Below are 22432 nucleotides of genomic sequence, written 5' to 3'. Positions count from 1 at the left end.
CATCGCCTCGCCTGATTCGCACCAGATTATACGCACCACGAAGATCTATCTTGGTGAACCAACTAGCCCCCTTAATCCGAGCAAACAAATCAGATAACAATGGCAAGGGGTACTGAAATTTAACCGTGATCTTATTTAGAAGGCGGTAATCTATACAAGGTCTCAGCGAACCATCCTTCTTGGCTACAAAAAAGAACCCTGCTCCTAATGGTGACGATGACGGGCGAATATGCCCCTTCTCCAGGGATTCCTTCACATAACTGCGCATAGCGGCGTGCTCAGGAACGGATAAATTAAACAGTCGACCTTTTGGGAATTTACTACCAGGAATCAAATTGATAGCACAATCACAATCCCTATGCGGAGGTAGGGTATCGGACTTGGGCTCATCAAATACATCCCGGTAATCAGACAAGAACTCTGGAACCTCAGAAGGGGTGGATGACGAAATTGACAGAAATGGAACATCACCATGTACCCCGTGACAACCCCAGCTGGACACTGACATGGATTTCCAATCTAATACTGGATTATGGGCTTGTAGCCATGGCAACCCCAACACGACCACATCATGCAGATTATGCAACACCAGAAAGCGAATAACCTCCTGATGTGCAGGAGCCATGCACATGGTTAGCTGGGTCCAGTATTGAGGCTTATTCTTGGCCAAAGGCGTGGCATCAATTCCTCTCAATGGAATAGGACACTGCAAGGGCTCCAAGAGAAACCCACAACGCTTAGCATACTCCAAGTCCATCAAATTCAGGGCAGCGCCTGAATCCACAAATGCCATGACAGAATACGATGACAAAGAGCAGATCAAGGTAACGGACAGAAGAAATTTTGACTGTACCGTACCAATGGTGGCAGACCTAGCGAACCGCTTAGTGCGCTTAGGACAATCAGAGATAGCATGAGTGGAATCACCACAGTAGAAACACAACCCATTCAGACGTCTGTGTTCTTGCCGTTTAACTGTGGTCAAAGTCCTATCGCACTGCATAGGCTCAGGTTTAAGCTCAGGTAATACCGCCAAATGGTGCACAGATTTACGCTCACGCAAGCGTCGACCGATCTGAATGGCCAAAGACATAGACTCATTCAAACCAGCAGGCATAGGAAATCCCACCATGACATCCTTAAGGGCTTCAGAGAGACCCTTTCTGAACATAGCTGCCAGCGCAGATTCATTCCATTGAGTGAGTACGGACCACTTTCTAAATTTCTGACAATATACCTCTATCTCATCCTGACCCTGACAAAGAGCCAGCAAATTCTTTTCTGCCTGATCCACTGAATTAGGCTCATCGTACAGCAATCCGAGCGCCAGGAAAAACGCATCGATATTACTTAATGCAGGATCTCCTGGCGCAAGAGAAAATGCCCAGTCCTGAGGGTCGCCGCGCAAAAAAGAATAATCAAAACCTGTTGAACTGGATCACCAGAGGAGCGAGGTTTCAAGGCCAGAAATAGCTTACAATTATTTTTGAAACTCAGAAACTTAGTTCTATCTCCAAAAAACAAATCAGGAATAGGAATTCTTGGTTCTAACATAGATTTCTGATCAATAGTGTCTTGAATCTTTTGTACTCTTGCCGAGAGCTGATCCACAAATGAAGACAGACTTCTAATGTCCATCGCTACACCTGTGTACTGAACCACCCTAATGTCTAGGGGAAAAAAAAGGCAAAACACAGTGCAAAGAAAAAAAAATGGTCTCAGAACTTCTTTTTTCCCTCTATTGAGAATCATTAGTACTTTTGGCTTCCTGTACTGTTATGAGAGGCAATTCAGTACCACAATGGACATAGCGGTCAGAGCACATACAGTGATCTGACAATAACCCAAAATCATAGAACGAGCTCTGAGACGTGGGAACTCTGCAGACCGCAATCCCTAATCCTCTCCAAACAACACTAGAGGCAGCCGTGGATTGCGCCTATCTCTGCCTATGCAACTCGGCACAGCCTGAGAAACTAACTAGCCTGAAGATAGAAAATAAGCCTACCTTGCCTCAGAGAAATACCCCAAAGGAAAAGGCAGCCCCCCACATATAATGACTGTGATTTAAGATGAAAAGACAAACGTAGAGATGAAATAGATTCAGCAAAGTGAGGCCCGACTTTCTTAACAGAGCGAGGATAGGAAAGATAACTTTGCGGTCTACACAAAACCCTAAAGAAAACCACGCAAGGGGGGCAAAAAGACCCTCCGTACCGAACTAACGGCACGGAGGTACACCCTTTGCGTCCCAGAGCTTCCAGCAACAAATTAGACAAGCTGGACAGAAAAAATAGCAAACAAATAGCAAAGAAGAACTTAGCTATGCAGAGCAGCAGGCCACAGGAATGATCCAGGGAAAAACAAGTCCAACACTGGAACATTGACAGGAAGCCAGGATCAAAGCATTAGATGGAGTTAAGTAGAGAAGCACCTAACGACCTCACCAGATCACCTGAGGGAGGAAACTCAGAAACGCAGTACCACTTTCCTCCACAAACGGAAGCTCCCAGAGAGAATCAGCCGAAGTACCACTTGTGACCACAGGAGGGAGCTCTGCCACAGAATTCACAACAGACCTGAGGACAACCTTGCCTTGATGGTAATAAGAAAAAAAGTTTGAAGAACAAAGCGGCTAGCTCCAAAGACTTGTCAGAATGACGAGATCGCAGAGAAAAAAGAGGATAGTAAAGTCTGTCCAGATCAAAAAAGAGTGTACTGTAAGACTCCCAGGACCATTAAGGACCCAAAGATCAAATGGTATGCGAAAGGGAAGGACCACATGTGAAAACTCCTTGCGAGAAAGACCCTACTCGCAGTTCCTTTGGAATAAGACGGAAAAGTCCTAGCTCCGCAAACCGGAAAAAAAAAACCTAACGTGGTCCGTGCGGATCTCCCAAGACCACTGGGGCCCTTCCCGCTTCCAAACGACTCTCAGAGGGGGGTTACAGAAACTGGTACCACGGAAGAACCAAAGCATTCACTGCAACGGTTTTGGATCTCGAGGCCGAACTATGAACTCGAGTACATCCGATCTACATCTGGAGTGCCTCAGAAAAGGCAGATCTGATAGAAGCCTTCCAAGAGAGGTTCCCACTCACTTGAGGCACGACCCTGACAGCTGAAGAAGTCTGCTATCCAGAGGTCTACGCCTGGGATTTGTACTGCTGAGATCACCGAATCATAGATCTCGGCCCATCAGAGAATGTGAGGCACCTCGTCCATGATGCCTGACCGTGGGTACCTGTTAGAAGATTGATGTATGGAACATGTAACAATAGTAGAAGAAACGCGGCAACACTCACTGGACCTGTGATCAAGGCTTGTCTTTATTGAAGTATATGTGAACACATCTTCACGGTACAGGGGAGTAAAAAGAAGGAAGAGGTGAGCGGGGAGAGGACGACGGCCGTTTCACACCAACATCGGCGCTTCTACAGGTCCACCCCGAAGGAGCTCAGAGTCTACCCTCTGAAAGCCTGTTTGACCTACAGAAAACAAGCGAAGCAAAGGAAAACAGCTTCCATTGCTGTCATCATTTTTCCTCATGACTCTTCCAGCAATCGAATGGAATGAGGGAATGAGAGGTCAAGTAAGAGAGTTCTGAGTTGAAGAGCCACGGCCTTGTCTCAAGGGAGAATTACCAACCCCCTGGAAGTGTCCAGGATCATCCTTAAAAAGGGTATCTGCTGGGCTGGAAATGAGGAAAAACTTGTCTAGATGAAGCTGCCAATCCAGGTTAGAGGGTATAACAATTGATATAGACGACTCAGCGTAGTCCTGGAAGAGCAGCTAGAAAGTCGACCAGACAGGGCAGGACGACAACGCCTCTAGGGTGCAAGAAGAACATGACAACCGTCATGACCCTTGCGAACACTCAGGGTGCGGTAGCAAGGCCGAAAGGACCAGGTTGTGACCTGAAAATGCTGTTTGCGAATGGAAAAGCGGAAAAGAGCGGAAAATAGGAACATGAAAGTAAGCATCACAAATGTCGGTGGATGCCAGAAACTCCACCCTTTTCTGTTGAAGAAATAGCTGAGTGGAGAAATTCCATCTGAAGAAAGGAGGACCTTGTAAAGCTTGGTAGAAGTTTGAGGTCCAGGACTAGTCTTACTTTTTGGTCCCTCATTTTGGAACAAAGATCCCTTAGATCTAGACCGTCCTGGAAAACTCTTCCACTGCTGGTTGTCTATAGGAATCATGTAATCCTAGGGAGAGATGTCAGAGGCGTTTTTGAACGCAGAGTACACTTCCATTCTCTGAGCTATAATGCCCTTCTGGATGTAATGGTATTTGCTGCTGACAGTGCCGCGCAACTAGCCGCGTCTGAGAGGCGTGAACCAGCTAGTCTCCTGCTCAATAAATTTGATTGACCAGTTGTACTGTCTTTGGGAAAAGGTTACTGTTGTGAATCAAAGTAGTAAATGTCTTCGACCAGGAGACCATTGCTCTAGCAACCCAAGGGGTGGTTAAGGAGAGCACTAAACCAGAGGCTGCAAGACGGAACGAATCAGATCTGCTATCTGATAGTCCGTAGTAATTTTAATTGATAACCCCTCGGGCAGGAATACTGGTAGGTATGCCACAGGAGATTTTCCCCCGGTTAATCTACCAAGTGACAGAATGACCGGCTGCATGCAGAAGGTCAGAAAAAGCAGTCTCTTGCAACCTCTGCTCTCTTTTGACAGTGCGGAGTTAAAATGATGAACCCTTGATCCACCACCCTCTTAACAGGGAAGTGGAGAGGGATCGTCCGCCTTCTTGCCCCCTCTGCTAAATAGTGGTTATGCAGAGGGGAGTGCTTGGATGCCAAAAAAAGGGTTGCCATTGTACATCCACAGAGTTCAGATCTCCGGGTGGACAGGGCCGGTTCCGGTGTTAGGTCTGGCCGCAGAGGAGTATACATGGAGGAGACACTCCATGTGCTCGTCTATTGATGGTGTGGGGAGATCACTGCCCTTTAAAAGGACCCGTCGCCCCTAAGAATCAGACCAGGCATGGCATCTCACATCGTAGAGATTTTTTTGCATATTGGCGGGAAAAATGATATGTTGGTGTCAACCTGAGCCTGCCTCCAGATATTTGGCCAAAAATCTGTGGGACTTAGATCCTTCTGATTTAGGCTATTGTAACCGCGTCTTTCCCAATGGGTTGGCTCTGTAGGAGATCTGACGATCTCTGTCTTGATTAGGTCAACCTGGGCCAGCGGGGTTTGCCGCTGTGATCCACCCGAAAAGACTTAAAACGTGCCTGAAACTGGCGACAAAATGCTGCCTAAACCTTGTTTTCTCCTCCTGTGTTATCAGAAATGAACTGATTCATTTTTTTGCCGAATAATCGGCCGCTCTAATAGAGCAGAGCAGTAAGACTTCATCCAAGAACGCATTAATCAGATAGTTACCTGCTAGGGCGACCTGATTCGAAATCCCGGTCACCTCTGATGGCAGATCCTTATCCTATTGAGCTCTCCTCAAAGACTCTGATCAGGATATGGCCTTGGCCACCCAAGACGCCGCAAAAGAGAGCGAGAGGGTTGAGCCTGAAGCCTTAAATACTGAACGCACGAGGCCTTCTATAAGTTGATTGGTTGGATCCCTAATAGAAGAACCATTAGGAATGGGTAATAACATCTTTAGAAGCCAAACGAGATACGGGAGGGTCTACCGAAGGGGATTCTGCCCACTTCCTACGGAACTTCGGGGCGAAAGGATATCTGCATTTAGAGCCCTCTGCCCCGAGAACACCTATCCGGCTGCTCTCAGAGACGCTGTACTAAATCCTCAAACTCAGGATGAGAACAAAAACTCTATGGGGCTGCTTAAAAGACACCTTATGCCCGGGAGCCAAGGTGGATACGACCTCTAACCCCAGGTTTTGGTTGACGGCTTCAATGAGGCTGTCTGCTGACTCCTAGCAATCAGGCGCCTCTAAATTGAGGGACCCTTCGGAATCGTACCCCGAACCATGTTCACAAATCTCCACTGGTGAGGGTGAACGAGAGACGGAACTCAGGGATGCAGATGCACCCGACGTACCGGGAGACGCGGTGTGGGTTTGTTTCCCCCACGTCTGCCTAGAGAGAGAGCGGCCCCTGCAGGCCAGAGGCTCCTGTGAGTCAGAGGACCTCTCCAGGGTAGGCGAACCGCTGCCCCTGGGCCCAGATGGGGTCTGAAGGGACTCGGTTGCCTTTGTTAGGGACACCATAGATTGCGACAAAGACAAAGCCCATTCCGGGGGGAAGACCACGCTTTCTGCTCCTGACACACTGGGCTGAGTAGCAGGGGAGGGCTCCTGAGCATGCTCGGAACTGCAGGCCTCACAGAGACGATGACTCTGGGCAAGCGGAAAAGCAGACCTACAGGCCACACATGTGGCATATATAAAAGCGTATGAGATTTGGTCCTTCTAGACATGCTGGACCTGCTGCTGTTATAATCAGAATTTGGATAAGCTGCAGGAATATATATATATTGCTACTGCCAGGCTGGGGGGAGTAGCACTTACTCCAGTCCTGTGTCTCCGGCTGTCCTGTGGAACCCGTCACAGAAGGAAGCATCAATGATGTCCCATATAAAAAATGCGCCCAATTGGTGAACGGTCCCGCTGGAAATGGCGGAGTTTCGACTCGCGGCCTATCGGAGGCCGAAGCCGGGGGCTAAATTTTTCCTCCTGGCATCCGCCCGAGAATGAGGGGGCGAAGCTGCCGGAAGATGACGTGGCTAAAAGGGGCGGGACTTCCGCCAGCGGCCTAACCGCACCAGAAGCCGGGGACTAAATTATCTGAGGCCCGCCTGAGTATGGAGGGGGTGGACCCGGAAGAGGGAGGCAGGAACGGGATCTCTGCCCACAGCCTGGCTCCGCCAGCAGCAGGGAAATCCCAGCACCCGCCCGAGAACACAGGCACGGGGCTGGAGTGAGGCTTCCCATCTTAAACGGCATGCGAAAAACTGCACCGCAGCAGGAGCCCTCCCAGCCCCCCACCTCACATGGCTCCAGAGATTAAGGTTAGAGGGGGCTGTATAAAGGATGGTGCAGGCACCCTAGCTCCATCTTCCCTTCAGGGGATGAGGAGAGGGACCGTTCTCCTTCCATCACCGTTGTCTGAGCATTGGTGATGCAGTGGGGGCCGCACGGACTGTCCATATGCCCCTGTACAGCGTAGAGTTTCATTACCTTAGGGTGGTCAGGGCTGAGTCCGGCATATTGTCCCACGTTGCAGGAGAGGATACGTGGAGGCGACACTCCACGTTCTTGCCCGTTGTTGGTTTGGGGAGATCAGACCCCTTCAAAAGGGTCCGTCGCCCCTGTCTCGTCTTCCATGGTGAAAAAGAAAAGAAAAAACGGGAGGTCTGGAAACCAGACCTGTGCCTCCTAAGACACTAAGCATGAACTGGTTAGATGAGAGCCAGCAGGAGGTGTATACTGCTGGGGAGGAGATCACTTTTTTGTATCACTTAGTGTCAGCCTCCTATTGGCTGCAGCATACACCCCACGGTCTGTATCCCCCAATGAGGCGAAGGAGAAATGAACTGAGCATTAAGCTTGCGATTCTCATCACCTGTATGGAGGGTCCTGTTGGTTCACATTCCAAACACTGCTGCAACAGTTGGTCGTCATGGCCACCATCATGATCGTCATCTATTTCACACTGACTGCAAGCTATGTTCCAGGCAATGCCTGGGAAAACTCAATATTCCCCTCCACATCCACCTGCTTCTGCTTATCCTTCCCCATCCACATTGTGCTGCCTGTAACACTGACCTTGTGGTTCCCCAGCAGCCCAACGGTGGTGATTAACATGTAGAATTTGCTGTTCTTCCTCCATCTGAATCTTTTGTAGTTGATGGAATCATCTGCTTTTATGTGATTTGAGTAAATTGTATCACCAATTGTTTAAAATCGACACAAATTCAATTTGAATCAAATTGATTTGCTCATCTCTAGATATTTTCTTTCATCAACAGCAAGCATAGTGATCTTAAAATGGTCAGTCATAAAAATGTATACTGTAAAAAATGTAATAATTTATCATTTATGTAAGATAGGACAAATCTAAAACTATCACTCTTGGCCTTCATTTGGACCCTAAGAGATGAAAGCATGAATATTTACAGCACTACTCCCTTGTAAGACACCTGTATGCTATAATTTGGCAATATTATATGGCCCTATTCATTAACACTTACAGTACATAATATTACAATGTTACAAGCCTAAGATCTACATTACGCACATGCCCTTTTATTACAGACCTCTGCTCTTTGTCTATTAATGTATTAACATGAATTTACAATGAGGAAGTTTTCCTGGCGGTCAGAAAGCCAAATCAAACAGAGAGTACTTAGCGGCTCATAAATGTAAAATAAACACCATTTAACAGAGAGAAAAGAACTGGTGGGATAGGAGATTGCTGAATGCGCAAAACTGCAAAATCGGTAGTAATGTTCATACTGTGAAAGTCATATTAGAACTAATGACCATAGATACGCATTAAAAACCTTACGGGCACTATTAAAATGCAGAAAAATAGACACTATATATTATATACATTAAGCTCTATAATTAGCACCATTCTATGACTGGCTCTGTAATACAGTATATGTACCGTAACTGGTACTGTTATCTAATCACCATGGCTGGTACTATCATACAGTACATACACTGTAATAGACACAATTACATATGCACTTTGGCTGGTACTATGATACAGTATTTATACTGCAACTGGCCCTATCATATATGAACTATAGTTGGTACTATCATACAGTATATACACTTATCGGCACTAATATATATATATACTATATATATATGTATATATGGTACTGATATATATTCACTATGTCTGGTACTGTTATATATGCACTATGTCTAGAAGTGTTATATATGCCCTATGTCTGGTACTGTTATGTATACGCTATGTCTGGTACTGTTATATATGCACTATGTCTGGTACTGTTATATATACACTATGTCTTGTACTGTTATATATTCCTTATGTCTGGTACTGTTATATATACACTATGTCTGGTACTGTTATATATACACTATGTCTGGTACTGTTATATATACACTATGTCTGGTACTGTTATATATGCCCTATGTATGGTACTGTTATATATACTCTATGTCTGGTACTGTTATATATACACTATGTCTGGTACTATTATATATGCCCTATGTCTGGTACTGTTATATATGCACTATGTCTGGTACTGTCATATATGCCCTATGTCTGGTACTGTTATATATACACTATGTCTGGTACTGTCATATATGCCCTATGTCTGGTACTGTTATATATACACTATGTCTGGTACTGTTATATATACACTATGTCTGGTACTGTTATATATACACTATGTCTGGTACTGTTATATATACACTATGTCTGGTACTGTTATATATACACTATGTCTGGTACTGTTATATATACACTATGTCTGGTACTGTTATATATGCCCTATGTCTGGTACTATTATATATACACTATGTCTGGTACTGTTATATATACACTATGTCTGGTACTGTTATATATACACTATGTCTGGTACTGTTATATATACACTATGTCTGGTACTGTTATATATACACTATGTCTGGTACTGTTATATATACTCTATGTCTGGTACTGTTATATATGCACTATGTCTGGTACTGTTATATATACACTATGTCTGGTACTGTTATATATACACTATGTCTGGTACTGTTATATATGCCCTATGTCTGGTACTGTTATATATGCACTATGTCTGGTACTGTTATATATACACTATGTCTGGTACTGTTATATATACACTATGTCTGGTACTATTATATATACACTATGTCTGGTACTGTTATATATGCACTATGTCTGGTACTGTTATATATGCCCTATGTCTGGTACTGTTATATATGCCCTATGTCTGGTACTGTTATATATGCCCTATGTCTGGTACTGTTATATATGCACTATGTCTGGTACTGTTATATATGCCCTATGTCTGGTACTGTTATATATGCACTATGTCTGGTACTGTTATATATACACTATGTCTGGTACTGTTATATATACACTATGTCTGGTACTGTTATATATGCCCTATGTCTGGTACTGTTATATATGCACTATGTCTGGTACTGTTATATATGCCCTATGTCTGGTACTGTTATATATACACTATGTCTGGTACTGTTATATATGCCCTATGTCTGGTACTGTTATATATGCCCTATGTCTGGTACTGTTATATATGCCCTATGTCTGGTACTGTTATATATGCACTATGTCTGGTACTGTTATATATACACTATGTCTGGTACTGTTATATATACACTATGTCTGGTACTGTTATATATGCCCTATGTCTGGTACTGTTATATATGCCCTATGTCTGGTACTGTTATATATGCCCTATGTCTGGTACTGTTATATATACTCTATGTCTGGTACTGTTATATATACACTATGTCTGGTACTATTATATATACACTATGTCTGGTACTGTTATATATACACTATGTCTGGTACTATTATATATACACTATGTCTGGTACTGTTATATATACACTATGTCTGGTACTGTTATATATGCCCTATGTCTGGTACTGTTATATATGCCCTATGTCTGGTACTGTTATATATGCCCTATGTCTGGTACTGTTATATATACTCTATGTCTGGTACTGTTATATATACACTATGTCTGGTACTATTATATATACACTATGTCTGGTACTGTTATATATACACTATGTCTGGTACTATTATATATACACTATGTCTGGTACTGTTATATATACACTATGTCTGGTACTGTTATATATGCCCTATGTCTGGTACTGTTATATATGCCCTATGTCTGGTACTGTTATATATGCCCTATGTCTGGTACTGTTATATATACTCTATGTCTGGTACTGTTATATATACACTATGTCTGGTACTATTATATATACACTATGTCTGGTACTGTTATATATGCCCTATGTCTGGTACTGTTATATATACTCTATGTCTGGTACTGTTATATATGCCCTATGTCTGGTACTGTTATATATGCCCTATGTCTGGTACTGTTATATATGCCCTATGTCTGGTACTGTTATATATACTCTATGTCTGGTACTGTTATATATACTCTATGTCTGGTACTGTTATATATACACTATGTCTGGTACTGTTATATATGCCCTATGTCTGGTACTGTTATATATGCCCTATGTCTGGTACTGTTATATATGCACTATGTCTGGTACTGTTATATATACACTATGTCTGGTACTGTTATATATGCACTATGTCTGGTACTGTTATATATGCACTATGTCTGGTACTGTTATATATACACTATGTCTGGTACTGTTATATATGCCCTATGTCTGGTACTGTTATATATGCCCTATGTCTGGTACTGTTATATATACACTATGTCTGGTACTGTCATATATGCCCTATGTCTGGTACTATTATATATACACTATGTCTGGTACTATTATATATACACTATGTCTGGTACTGTTATATATACACTATGTCTGGTACTGTTATATATACACTATGTCTGGTACTGTTATATATGCACTATGTCTGGTACTGTTATATATGCACTATGTCTGGTACTGTTATATATACACTATGTCTGGTACTGTCATATATGCCCTATGTCTGGTACTGTTATATATGCCCTATGTCTGGTACTGTTATATATACACTATGTCTGGTACTGTCATATATGCCCTATGTCTGGTACTATTATATATACACTATGTCTGGTACTATTATATATACACTATGTCTGGTACTGTTATATATACACTATGTCTGGTACTGTTATATATGCACTATGTCTGGTACTGTTATATATACACTATGTCTGGTACTGTCATATATGCCCTATGTCTGGTACTATTATATATACACTATGTCTGGTACTATTATATATACACTATGTCTGGTACTGTTATATATACACTATGTCTGGTACTGTTATATATACACTATGTCTGGTACTGTTATATATACACTATGTCTGGTACTGTTATATATGCCCTATGTCTGGTACTATTATATATACACTATGTCTGGTACTGTTATATATACACTATGTCTGGTACTGTTATATATACACTATGTCTGGTACTGTTATATATACACTATGTCTGGTACTGTTATATATACACTATGTCTGGTACTGTTATATATACTCTATGTCTGGTACTGTTATATATGCACTATGTCTGGTACTGTTATATATACACTATGTCTGGTACTGTTATATATACACTATGTCTGGTACTGTTATATATGCCCTATGTCTGGTACTGTTATATATGCACTATGTCTGGTACTGTTATATATACACTATGTCTGGTACTGTTATATATACACTATGTCTGGTACTATTATATATACACTATGTCTGGTACTGTTATATATGCACTATGTCTGGTACTGTTATATATGCCCTATGTCTGGTACTGTTATATATGCCCTATGTCTGGTACTGTTATATATGCCCTATGTCTGGTACTGTTATATATGCACTATGTCTGGTACTGTTATATATGCCCTATGTCTGGTACTGTTATATATGCACTATGTCTGGTACTGTTATATATACACTATGTCTGGTACTGTTATATATACACTATGTCTGGTACTGTTATATATGCCCTATGTCTGGTACTGTTATATATGCACTATGTCTGGTACTGTTATATATGCCCTATGTCTGGTACTGTTATATATACACTATGTCTGGTACTGTTATATATGCCCTATGTCTGGTACTGTTATATATGCCCTATGTCTGGTACTGTTATATATGCCCTATGTCTGGTACTGTTATATATGCACTATGTCTGGTACTGTTATATATACACTATGTCTGGTACTGTTATATATACACTATGTCTGGTACTGTTATATATGCCCTATGTCTGGTACTGTTATATATGCCCTATGTCTGGTACTGTTATATATGCCCTATGTCTGGTACTGTTATATATGCACTATGTCTGGTACTGTTATATATACACTATGTCTGGTACTGTTATATATGCACTATGTCTGGTACTGTTATATATGCACTATGTCTGGTACTGTTATATATACACTATGTCTGGTACTGTTATATATGCCCTATGTCTGGTACTGTTATATATGCCCTATGTCTGGTACTGTTATATATACACTATGTCTGGTACTGTCATATATGCCCTATGTCTGGTACTATTATATATACACTATGTCTGGTACTATTATATATACACTATGTCTGGTACTGTTATATATACACTATGTCTGGTACTGTTATATATACACTATGTCTGGTACTGTTATATATGCACTATGTCTGGTACTGTTATATATGCACTATGTCTGGTACTGTTATATATACACTATGTCTGGTACTGTCATATATGCCCTATGTCTGGTACTATTATATATACACTATGTCTGGTACTATTATATATACACTATGTCTGGTACTGTTATATATACACTATGTCTGGTACTGTTATATATGCACTATGTCTGGTACTGTTATATATGCACTATGTCTGGTACTGTTATATATACACTATGTCTGGTACTGTTATATATACACTATGTCTGGTACTGTTATATATGCCCTATGTCTGGTACTGTTATATATGCCCTATGTCTGGTACTGTCATATATGCCCTATGTCTGGTACTATTATATATACACTATGTCTGGTACTATTATATATACACTATGTCTGGTACTGTTATATATACACTATGTCTGGTACTGTTATATATACACTATGTCTGGTACTGTTATATATGCACTATGTCTGGTACTGTTATATATGCACTATGTCTGGTACTGTTATATATACACTATGTCTGGTACTGTCATATATGCCCTATGTCTGGTACTATTATATATACACTATGTCTGGTACTATTATATATACACTATGTCTGGTACTGTTATATATACACTATGTCTGGTACTGTTATATATGCACTATGTCTGGTACTGTTATATATGCACTATGTCTGGTACTGTTATATATACACTATGTCTGGTACTGTTATATATACACTATGTCTGGTACTGTTATATATGCCCTATGTCTGGTACTGTTATATATGCCCTATGTCTGGTACTGTCATATATACACTATGTCTGGTACTGTCATATATGCCCTATGTCTGGTACTATTATATATACACTATGTCTGGTACTATTATATATACACTATGTCTGGTACTGTTATATATACACTATGTCTGGTACTGTTATATATACACTATGTCTGGTACTGTTATATATGCACTATGTCTGGTACTGTTATATATGCACTATGTCTGGTACTGTTATATATACACTATGTCTGGTACTGTTATATATACACTATGTCTGGTACTGTTATATATGCACTATGTCTGGTACTGTTATATATACACTATGTCTGGTACTGTCATATATGCCCTATGTCTGGTACTATTATATATACACTATGTCTGGTACTATTATATATACACTATGTCTGGTACTGTTATATATGCACTATGTCTGGTACTGTTATATATGCACTATGTCTGGTACTGTTATATATACACTATGTCTGGTACTGTCATATATGCCCTATGTCTGGTACTATTATATATACACTATGTCTGGTACTATTATATATACACTATGTCTGGTACTGTTATATATACACTATGTCTGGTACTGTTATATATACACTATGTCTGGTACTGTTATATATGCACTATGTCTGGTACTGTTATATATGCACTATGTCTGGTACTGTTATATATACACTATGTCTGGTACTGTTATATATACACTATGTCTGGTACTGTTATATATACACTATGTCTGGTACTGTTATATATGCACTATGTCTGGTACTGTTATATATGCACTATGTCTGGTACTGTTATATATACACTATGTCTGGTACTGTTATATATACACTATGTCTGGTACTGTTATATATGCACTATGTCTGGTACTGTTATATATACACTATGTCTGGTACTGTTATATATACACTATGTCTGGTACTGTTATATATACACTATGTCTGGTACTGTTATATATACACTATGTCTGGTACTGTTATATATGCCCTATGTCTGGTACTGTTATATATGCACAATGTCTGGTACTGTTATATATACACTATGTCTGGTACTGTTATATATACACTATGTCTGGTACTGTTATATATACACTATGTCTGGTACTGTTATATATACACTATGTCTGGTACTGTTACAGTGGGGCAAAAAAGTATTTAGTCAGTCAGCAATAGTGCAAGTTCCACCACTTAAAAAGATGAGAGGCGTCTGTAATTTACATCATAGGTAGACCTCAACTATGGGAGACAAACTGAGAAAAAAAAATCCAGAAAATCACATTGTCTGTTTTTTTTATCATTTTTTTTGCATATTATGGTGGAAAATAAGTATTTGGTCAGAAACAAAATTTCATCTCAATACTTTGTAATATATCCTTTGTTGGCAATGACAGAGGTCAAACGTTTTCTGTAAGTCTTCACAAGGTTGCCACACACTGTTGTTGGTATGTTGGCCCATTCCTCCATGCAGATCTCCTCTAGAGCAGTGATGTTTTTGGCTTTTCGCTTGGCAACACGGACTTTCAACTCCCTCCAAAGGTTTTCTATAGGGTTGAGATCTGGAGACTGGCTAGGCCACTCCAGGACCTTGAAATGCTTCTTACGAAGCCACTCCTTCGTTGTCCTGGCGGTGTGCTTTGGATCATTGTCATGTTGAAAGACCCAGCCACGTTTCATCTTCAATGCCCTTGCTGATGGAAGGAGGTTTGCACTCAAAATCTCACGATACATGGCCCCATTCATTCTTTCATGTACCCGGATCAGTCGTCCTGGCCCCTTTGCAGAGAAACAGCCCCAAAGCATGATGTTTCCACCACCATGCTTTACAGTAGGTATGGTGTTTGATGGATGCAACTCAGTATTCTTTTTCCTCCAAACACGACAAGTTGTGTTTCTACCAAACAGTTCCAGTTTGGTTTCATCAGACCATAGGACATTCTCCCAAAACTCCTCTGGATCATCCAAATGCTCTCTAGCAAACTTCAGACGGGCCCGGACATGTACTGGCTTAAGCAGTGGGACACGTCTGGCACTGCAGGATCTGAGTCCATGGTGGCGTAGTGTGTTACTTATGGTAGGCCTTGTTACATTGGTCCCAGCTCTCTGCAGTTCATTCACTAGGTCCCCCCGCGTGGTTCTGGGATTTTTGCTCACCGTTCTTGTGATCATTCTGACCCCACGGGGTGGGATTTTGCGTGGAGCCCCAGATCGAGGGAGATTATCAGTGGTCTTGTATGTCTTCCATTTTCTAATTATTGCTCCCACTGTTGATTTCTTCACTCCAAGCTGGTTGGCTATTGCAGATTCAGTCTTCCCAGCCTGGTGCAGGGCTACAATTTTGTTTCTGGTGTCCTTTGACAGCTCTTTGGTCTTCACCATAGTGGAGTTTGGAGTCAGACTGTTTGAGGGTGTGCACAGGTGTCTTTTTATACTGATAACAAGTTTAAACAGGTGCCATTACTACAGGTAATGAGTGGAGGAAAGAGGAGACTCTTAAAGAAGAAGTTACAGGTCTGTGAGAGCCAGAAATCTTGATTGTTTGTTTCTGACCAAATACTTATTTTCCACCATAATATGCAAATAAAATGATAAAAAAACAGACAATGTGATTTTCTGGATTTTTTTTTCTCAGTTTGTCTCCCATAGTTGAGGTCTACCTATGATGTAAATTACAGACGCCTCTCATCTTTTTAAGTGGTGGAACTTGCACTATTGCTGACTGACTAAATACTTTTTTGCCCCACTGTATATATACACTATGTCTGGTACTGTTATATATGCCCTATGTCTGGTACTGTTATATATGCCCTATGTCTGGTACTGTTATATATGCCCTATGTCTGGTACTGTTATATATGCACTATGTCTGGTACTGTTATATATACACTATGTCTGATACTGTTATATATGCCCTATGTCTGGTACTGTTATATATACACTATGTCTGGTACTGTTATATATACACTATGTCTGGTACTGTTATATATACACTATGTCTGGTACTGTTATATATGCCCTATGTCTGGTACTGTTATATATACACTATGTCTGGTACTGTTATATATACACTATGTCTGGTACTGTTATATATACACTATGTCTGGTACTGTTATATATACACTATGTCTGGTACTGTTATATATGCCCTATGTCTGGTACTGTTATATATGCCCTATGTCTGGTACTGTTATATATGCCCTATGTCTGGTACTGTTATATATGCCCTATGTCTGGTACTGTTATATATTCCTTATGTCTGGTACTGTTATATATACACTATGTCTGGTACTGTTATATATGCCCTATGTCTGGTACTGTTATATATACACTATGTCTGGTACTGTTATATATACACTATGTCTGGTACTGTTATATATACACTATGTCTGGTACTGTTATATATACACTATGTCTGGTACTGTTATATATGCCCTATGTCTGGTACTGTTATATATACACTATGTCTGGTACTGTTATATATACACTATGTCTGGTACTGTTATATATACACTATGTCTGGTACTGTTATATATACACTATGTCTGGTACTGTTATATATGCCCTATGTCTGGTACTGTTATATATGCCCTATGTCTGGTACTGTCATATATACACTATGTATGGTACTGTTATATATGCCCTATGTCTGGTACTGTTATATATACACTATGTCTAGTACTGTTATATATGCCATATGTCTGGTACTGTTATATATACACTATGTCTGGTACCGTTATATATACACTATGTCTGGTACTGTTATATATGCCCTATGTCTGGTACTGTTATATATGCCCTATGTATGGTACTATTATATATGCCCTATGTCTGGTACTGTTATATATACACTATGTCTGGTACTGTTATATATGCCCTATGTCTGGTACTGTTATATATACACTATGTCTGGTACTGTTATATATACACTATGTCTGGTACCGTTATATATGCCCTATGTCTGGTACCGTTATATATACACTATGTCTGGTACTGTTATATATGCCCTATGTCTGGTACCGTTATATATACACTATGTCTGGTACTGTTATATATGCCCTATGTCTGGTACTGTTATATATACACTATGTCTGGTACTGTTATATATGCCCTATGTCTGGTACTGTTATATATGCCCTATGTATGGTACTGTTATATATGCCCTATGTCTGGTACTGTTATATATGCCCTATGTCTGGTACTGTTATATATGCCCTATGTCTGGTACTGTTATAAATACACTATGTCTGGTAATGTTATAAATACACTACGTCTGGTACTGTTATATATACACTATGTCTGGTACTGTTATATATGCCCTATAACTAGAATTATTAGACGGTATATTACGGTAGAGCGGCTCACTCGGCTGAACACAGAGATAGAAACGGAATACGGTCTCTTTACGAACGCGTTTGGTTTATTAAAAGCAGCATAAACCAAGCTGGAAAAAAATAAACACGGCCCTCTGGGCAAAACTGCAAAACAAAACTCAGTTCTTCTCCTAGCAGGGATCAGCCCGCTCACGGTTAGCAATGTCCACGGTACAGGCCCTTTAACAAACAACACGGGCACAATCACTTTCCTGGAGTGTTTCCTCTACAGACACTGAACACTGCTGCCTTTGGCACTGTTAAAGATTCATTATGGATGGCAATGTCATATTTGCAGATTTGTTGGCACTTTTGTATATGAAATATGGCACAAGTGAATATATGATAGGCTCTAGCTAGAAATCCAGGCTGCTTAGGAAGTAGAGAAAAATGGCAAAGCGGCTGCTGATGGTGAAAAATGGACGGGCTTTACCATGAATTTTCTATGGGGCCTTCACTTCTATAAGTTGCTACAGTCATGTGCCATGTTTATTTTCAGCTTTGGAACATCTCATGGGTCCCTCTGAGCATAAACTGATCATAAGATGTCCCTCAGTAACATACTTGCCATCTGTCTTGAACTTGCCTATCCAAACTTTTCAGAAAGATACAGCTCTGGTAAATTTAGGCCAACCAGTATAAAAAAGTGGGTGAGGTTTATGGAAACCCAAGCCAAAATATGGTCCAAGGAAGAACGGGTCGTTCCCTGGTCAGTTAAGGTCAGGTGTTAAATGTACCTAATTCTCCCTCCATGGTTAGTGACTTTGTAACAGTTGCCCGAAGACACAGTTACAAGTGTTCTATTCCTCTGCAGCGCCTCCAGAGGTGAAATGAAGCATTACAGGATTTCCATTGAGATCTACGGTACGAGATGTCTAGAAAGCTGTATGTAAAATCAGGGTCAGCACCAGGATGCAGATTCTTAAAAAGTAGTAGAAAATTACAGAAATAAAATAATAGCAACTACTTGCCTGCACTAGTAGCCATATCAACAAACGTCCCATCGCCTTTATTCTGAAAGAGAAAGTTTGGTCCGTTCTCATTGTCACAAAAAATATCAGAGGCGGCGGCGCTCAGAATTGGCCCCACAATGACACCGCGTCCACCTGTAAAAGAGAAAGCGAGGGGAATATAACTAATAAGCACGAATGAATGAGGAAATGATTCTTTTAAAGTAATGCAACCTATAAATATAAATTCTGATAATCGTTTCTATCTGCCTGAAACAAAAAAAACCCATGTAAAATAAAATTCTAAAGAACAATAATAATATTCTAAAGAACACAAATTATCTTACAAACATAATGTTTTACCAATAAACCTGAGGCAGGCTCAGCACTAATAATGGACATGTTACAACTTGTATCGTGTATTTCTCATGATATTTCCTCTTTACAGTCTCTAACTCTAATCTTCAGTTGTCTCTGAGCTAGTGGATGGAGACTAGTTGCTATGATGTCTCCCATACACAGCACACACAGACATTACTGCTTTCCTGTCTCTGTAGTTGTAGCACATGCTCAGAAGCATGGAAGACCTTGGACAGTAGTACTGAGCAGCGTATCTGTGAATCCAGTTTTTGCCGTGAAAAGCAGCCTCCTTTGTGTGTTTCTGTGCCACTCTTTCTCACTTTTCACCTCCTCCTCCTCCCCTTTCCACAGACTTCAATTGGCAGCAGTAATCTGACTCCCTAGGAAGCAGCTGGCAGTTCTTCTAATTTTGACCAAGATGGATTTTTGCAGTTTTTTCTAAGAGTGAATGAATTCACTCAAACTATTCATTCACTCTTAAAAACTGAAAAAACCCATCGCGGTCAAAATTAGAAGGACTGCCAGCTTCCCAAGGAGTCAGATTATAGCAGTATAAAAGGAAGGGGGGGCGGGGGTGAAAAGTGAGGGAGAATGGCATACAAACACACAGTGGGCTACTTTCTAGTAAGTGTTTATCACGACAAAAACTGGATTTACAGATACACTGCTCAATACAATGTCTTCCATGCTTCTGAGCTGAGGAGGAGGAGGAGAAGTGGCTCATAAGTGGAGAAATATTTATCTGATAAGTTACTTATGCAAACTCATGCATAGTTTGTTGAAATGACATTGATCATTTATGTTGTCCAATAAACACTATTATAGAAAACAAATCATATTATGACAGAACACAACTCATATTAAAATCTGTTGTGTGCTGCATAAGCAATATGAGACAATTATTTTACAAAGTTATTATAAATGCAAAACACAAACCATAATGAGAAATGGATGATACAAGTTCCTTTTCATTACGCAAACAGGATAATATGCATCATATCATCGTCGTTACAATGTTTTCTTGGTTCACAGAAAATGTGTTCAGAAATTAAAAGTATTTCTCCAATTAACATTAGGAGAATATTCTAGGGACTATTTACTATAGCAATTTCCAACTGAGGGCCCCAAGTGGAATGAATATTTAGGGCGGCAGGTCAACTATATTACAAAGCCCTGCGGACTGAAGATTTCATCCTGGAAGTTCAACCCTTTAAATGCTGTGTCAAAAGCGACCAAGGCATTGTATCGTCTCGGCAGGTGGAGGAGGCTGCCTCTGTCACCCCACCACTCTCTGGCTCCACAATAGAAAAAAAAGGATCAAAAAGCCAAACACCAAAATAGTACTAATGAAAAATGTTAATTCATCCTGTTTAAAAATGCCCTCGCACTCAAAAATGTAAGAATTATGGCTCATCCACAAATATTTTTTTAAGTGTTTCTATAGTGTAAAAGTAGTAAAAAAAGAATTGGTATCTTGTCATTTATACCACCAAAATGATGTACAATAACAAATTGTATTGTGGTACCGTGTTAGCCAGAAAAATCGATGTGAATTCTTTTCTGCCCAATGATGACAGAAGTATTCTAGGAGTGATACCTTTATTGGCTAACCAGAAAATAATATGTTTGCAAGCTTTCAGAGCACAGTGGCTCCTTCTTCAGGCATGATTACAAATCTTGTTGTAATCTTGCCTGAAGAAGGAGCCACTGTGCTCTGAAAGCTTGCAAACATATTATTTTCTGGTTAGCCAATAAAGGTATCACTCCTAGAATACTTCTGTCATCATTGGGCAGAAAAGTATTCACATCGATACCAAAATAAATGCTGAATTTCAAAGTCTGGTTCTTTCATTTTCAATGGGTAAGATGACTCAGCATCAGAGGTGTCAGATGTTTCGCCAAACCAATTGTATGTTAGTGGTGTAACTTGATGTTTGTGAGCTCCACAGTTCTTTAACAGTATTGGTCTTCTCGTTTGTGCCAAAAGGACCTTTTGGGAACCTTATGCTCCAAGTTCCGGGTGTGAATGTAACCCTTGTATCCTCTATAGGTACGCTCCTAATGTGTGTAGGGGAAGTCGGGAGCAATAGCTTCTGGACAAATAAAGACACACGAGTACTCGATAAAGGACTGAGATGCTGAGAGCTGAACTTTAAAGATGTGTGACTTTTTTCAACCTTTCTAACTAAGGAACAATGACTAGAGATGGGCGGACCCCTAGCTGGTCGGGTCCGGCCAAACAGTTAAAAACAGCATCGGGACCCCTCTATTCTTGATAGCCAGCCTTGCTGAAACTTACAGCTGAGGGATACCGCTCCCAGCTGTCAGTTTTGCCTGGCTGGTTATCAAAAATGCGCTGTTTTTTAAAAAATATTATTTATTTAGAGCTCAGGTGCCGGCTGATGAGTACTCCCATCAGCTGCTCCTGCTCTCACTGTTATTAATGGCAGCAGGCGTAGGCTGATGTGAGCAGGGGCAACCACAGCCAATATATAGATACAAAAACCAGAAAAGTACACCAAAGAAGAAGTAGATATAAAATGCCTTTATTAAATATAGACGGCAAAGAACATATAAATAAAATTATATAAAAGTGACAGTGTGCGCACAAAAGGACAAAAAATTATATTTTACATTC

At 40.7% G+C, this 22432-nt stretch overlaps 1 protein-coding gene across 4 annotated transcripts in view; it reads right to left on the bottom strand.

The window, feature by feature from the left end:
• Positions 1-22432, bottom strand: part of CRTAC1 (cartilage acidic protein 1) — a 693808-nt gene that overhangs the window by 180680 nt on the left and 490696 nt on the right. For all 4 annotated transcript variants that reach the window (XM_069754016.1, XM_069754014.1, XM_069754015.1 and 1 more), the window contains exon 6: positions 19456-19590. In XM_069754016.1, coding sequence (XP_069610117.1) covers positions 19456-19590 — 135 coding nt within the window. The remainder of the gene's footprint in view (positions 1-19455; positions 19591-22432) is intronic.

This window comes from Ranitomeya imitator, chromosome 2, assembly GCF_032444005.1.
Source record: "Ranitomeya imitator isolate aRanImi1 chromosome 2, aRanImi1.pri, whole genome shotgun sequence".
NCBI classification, from domain to species: domain Eukaryota; kingdom Metazoa; phylum Chordata; class Amphibia; order Anura; family Dendrobatidae; genus Ranitomeya; species Ranitomeya imitator.
This window is presented reverse-complemented; position numbering and strand designations above follow the sequence as displayed.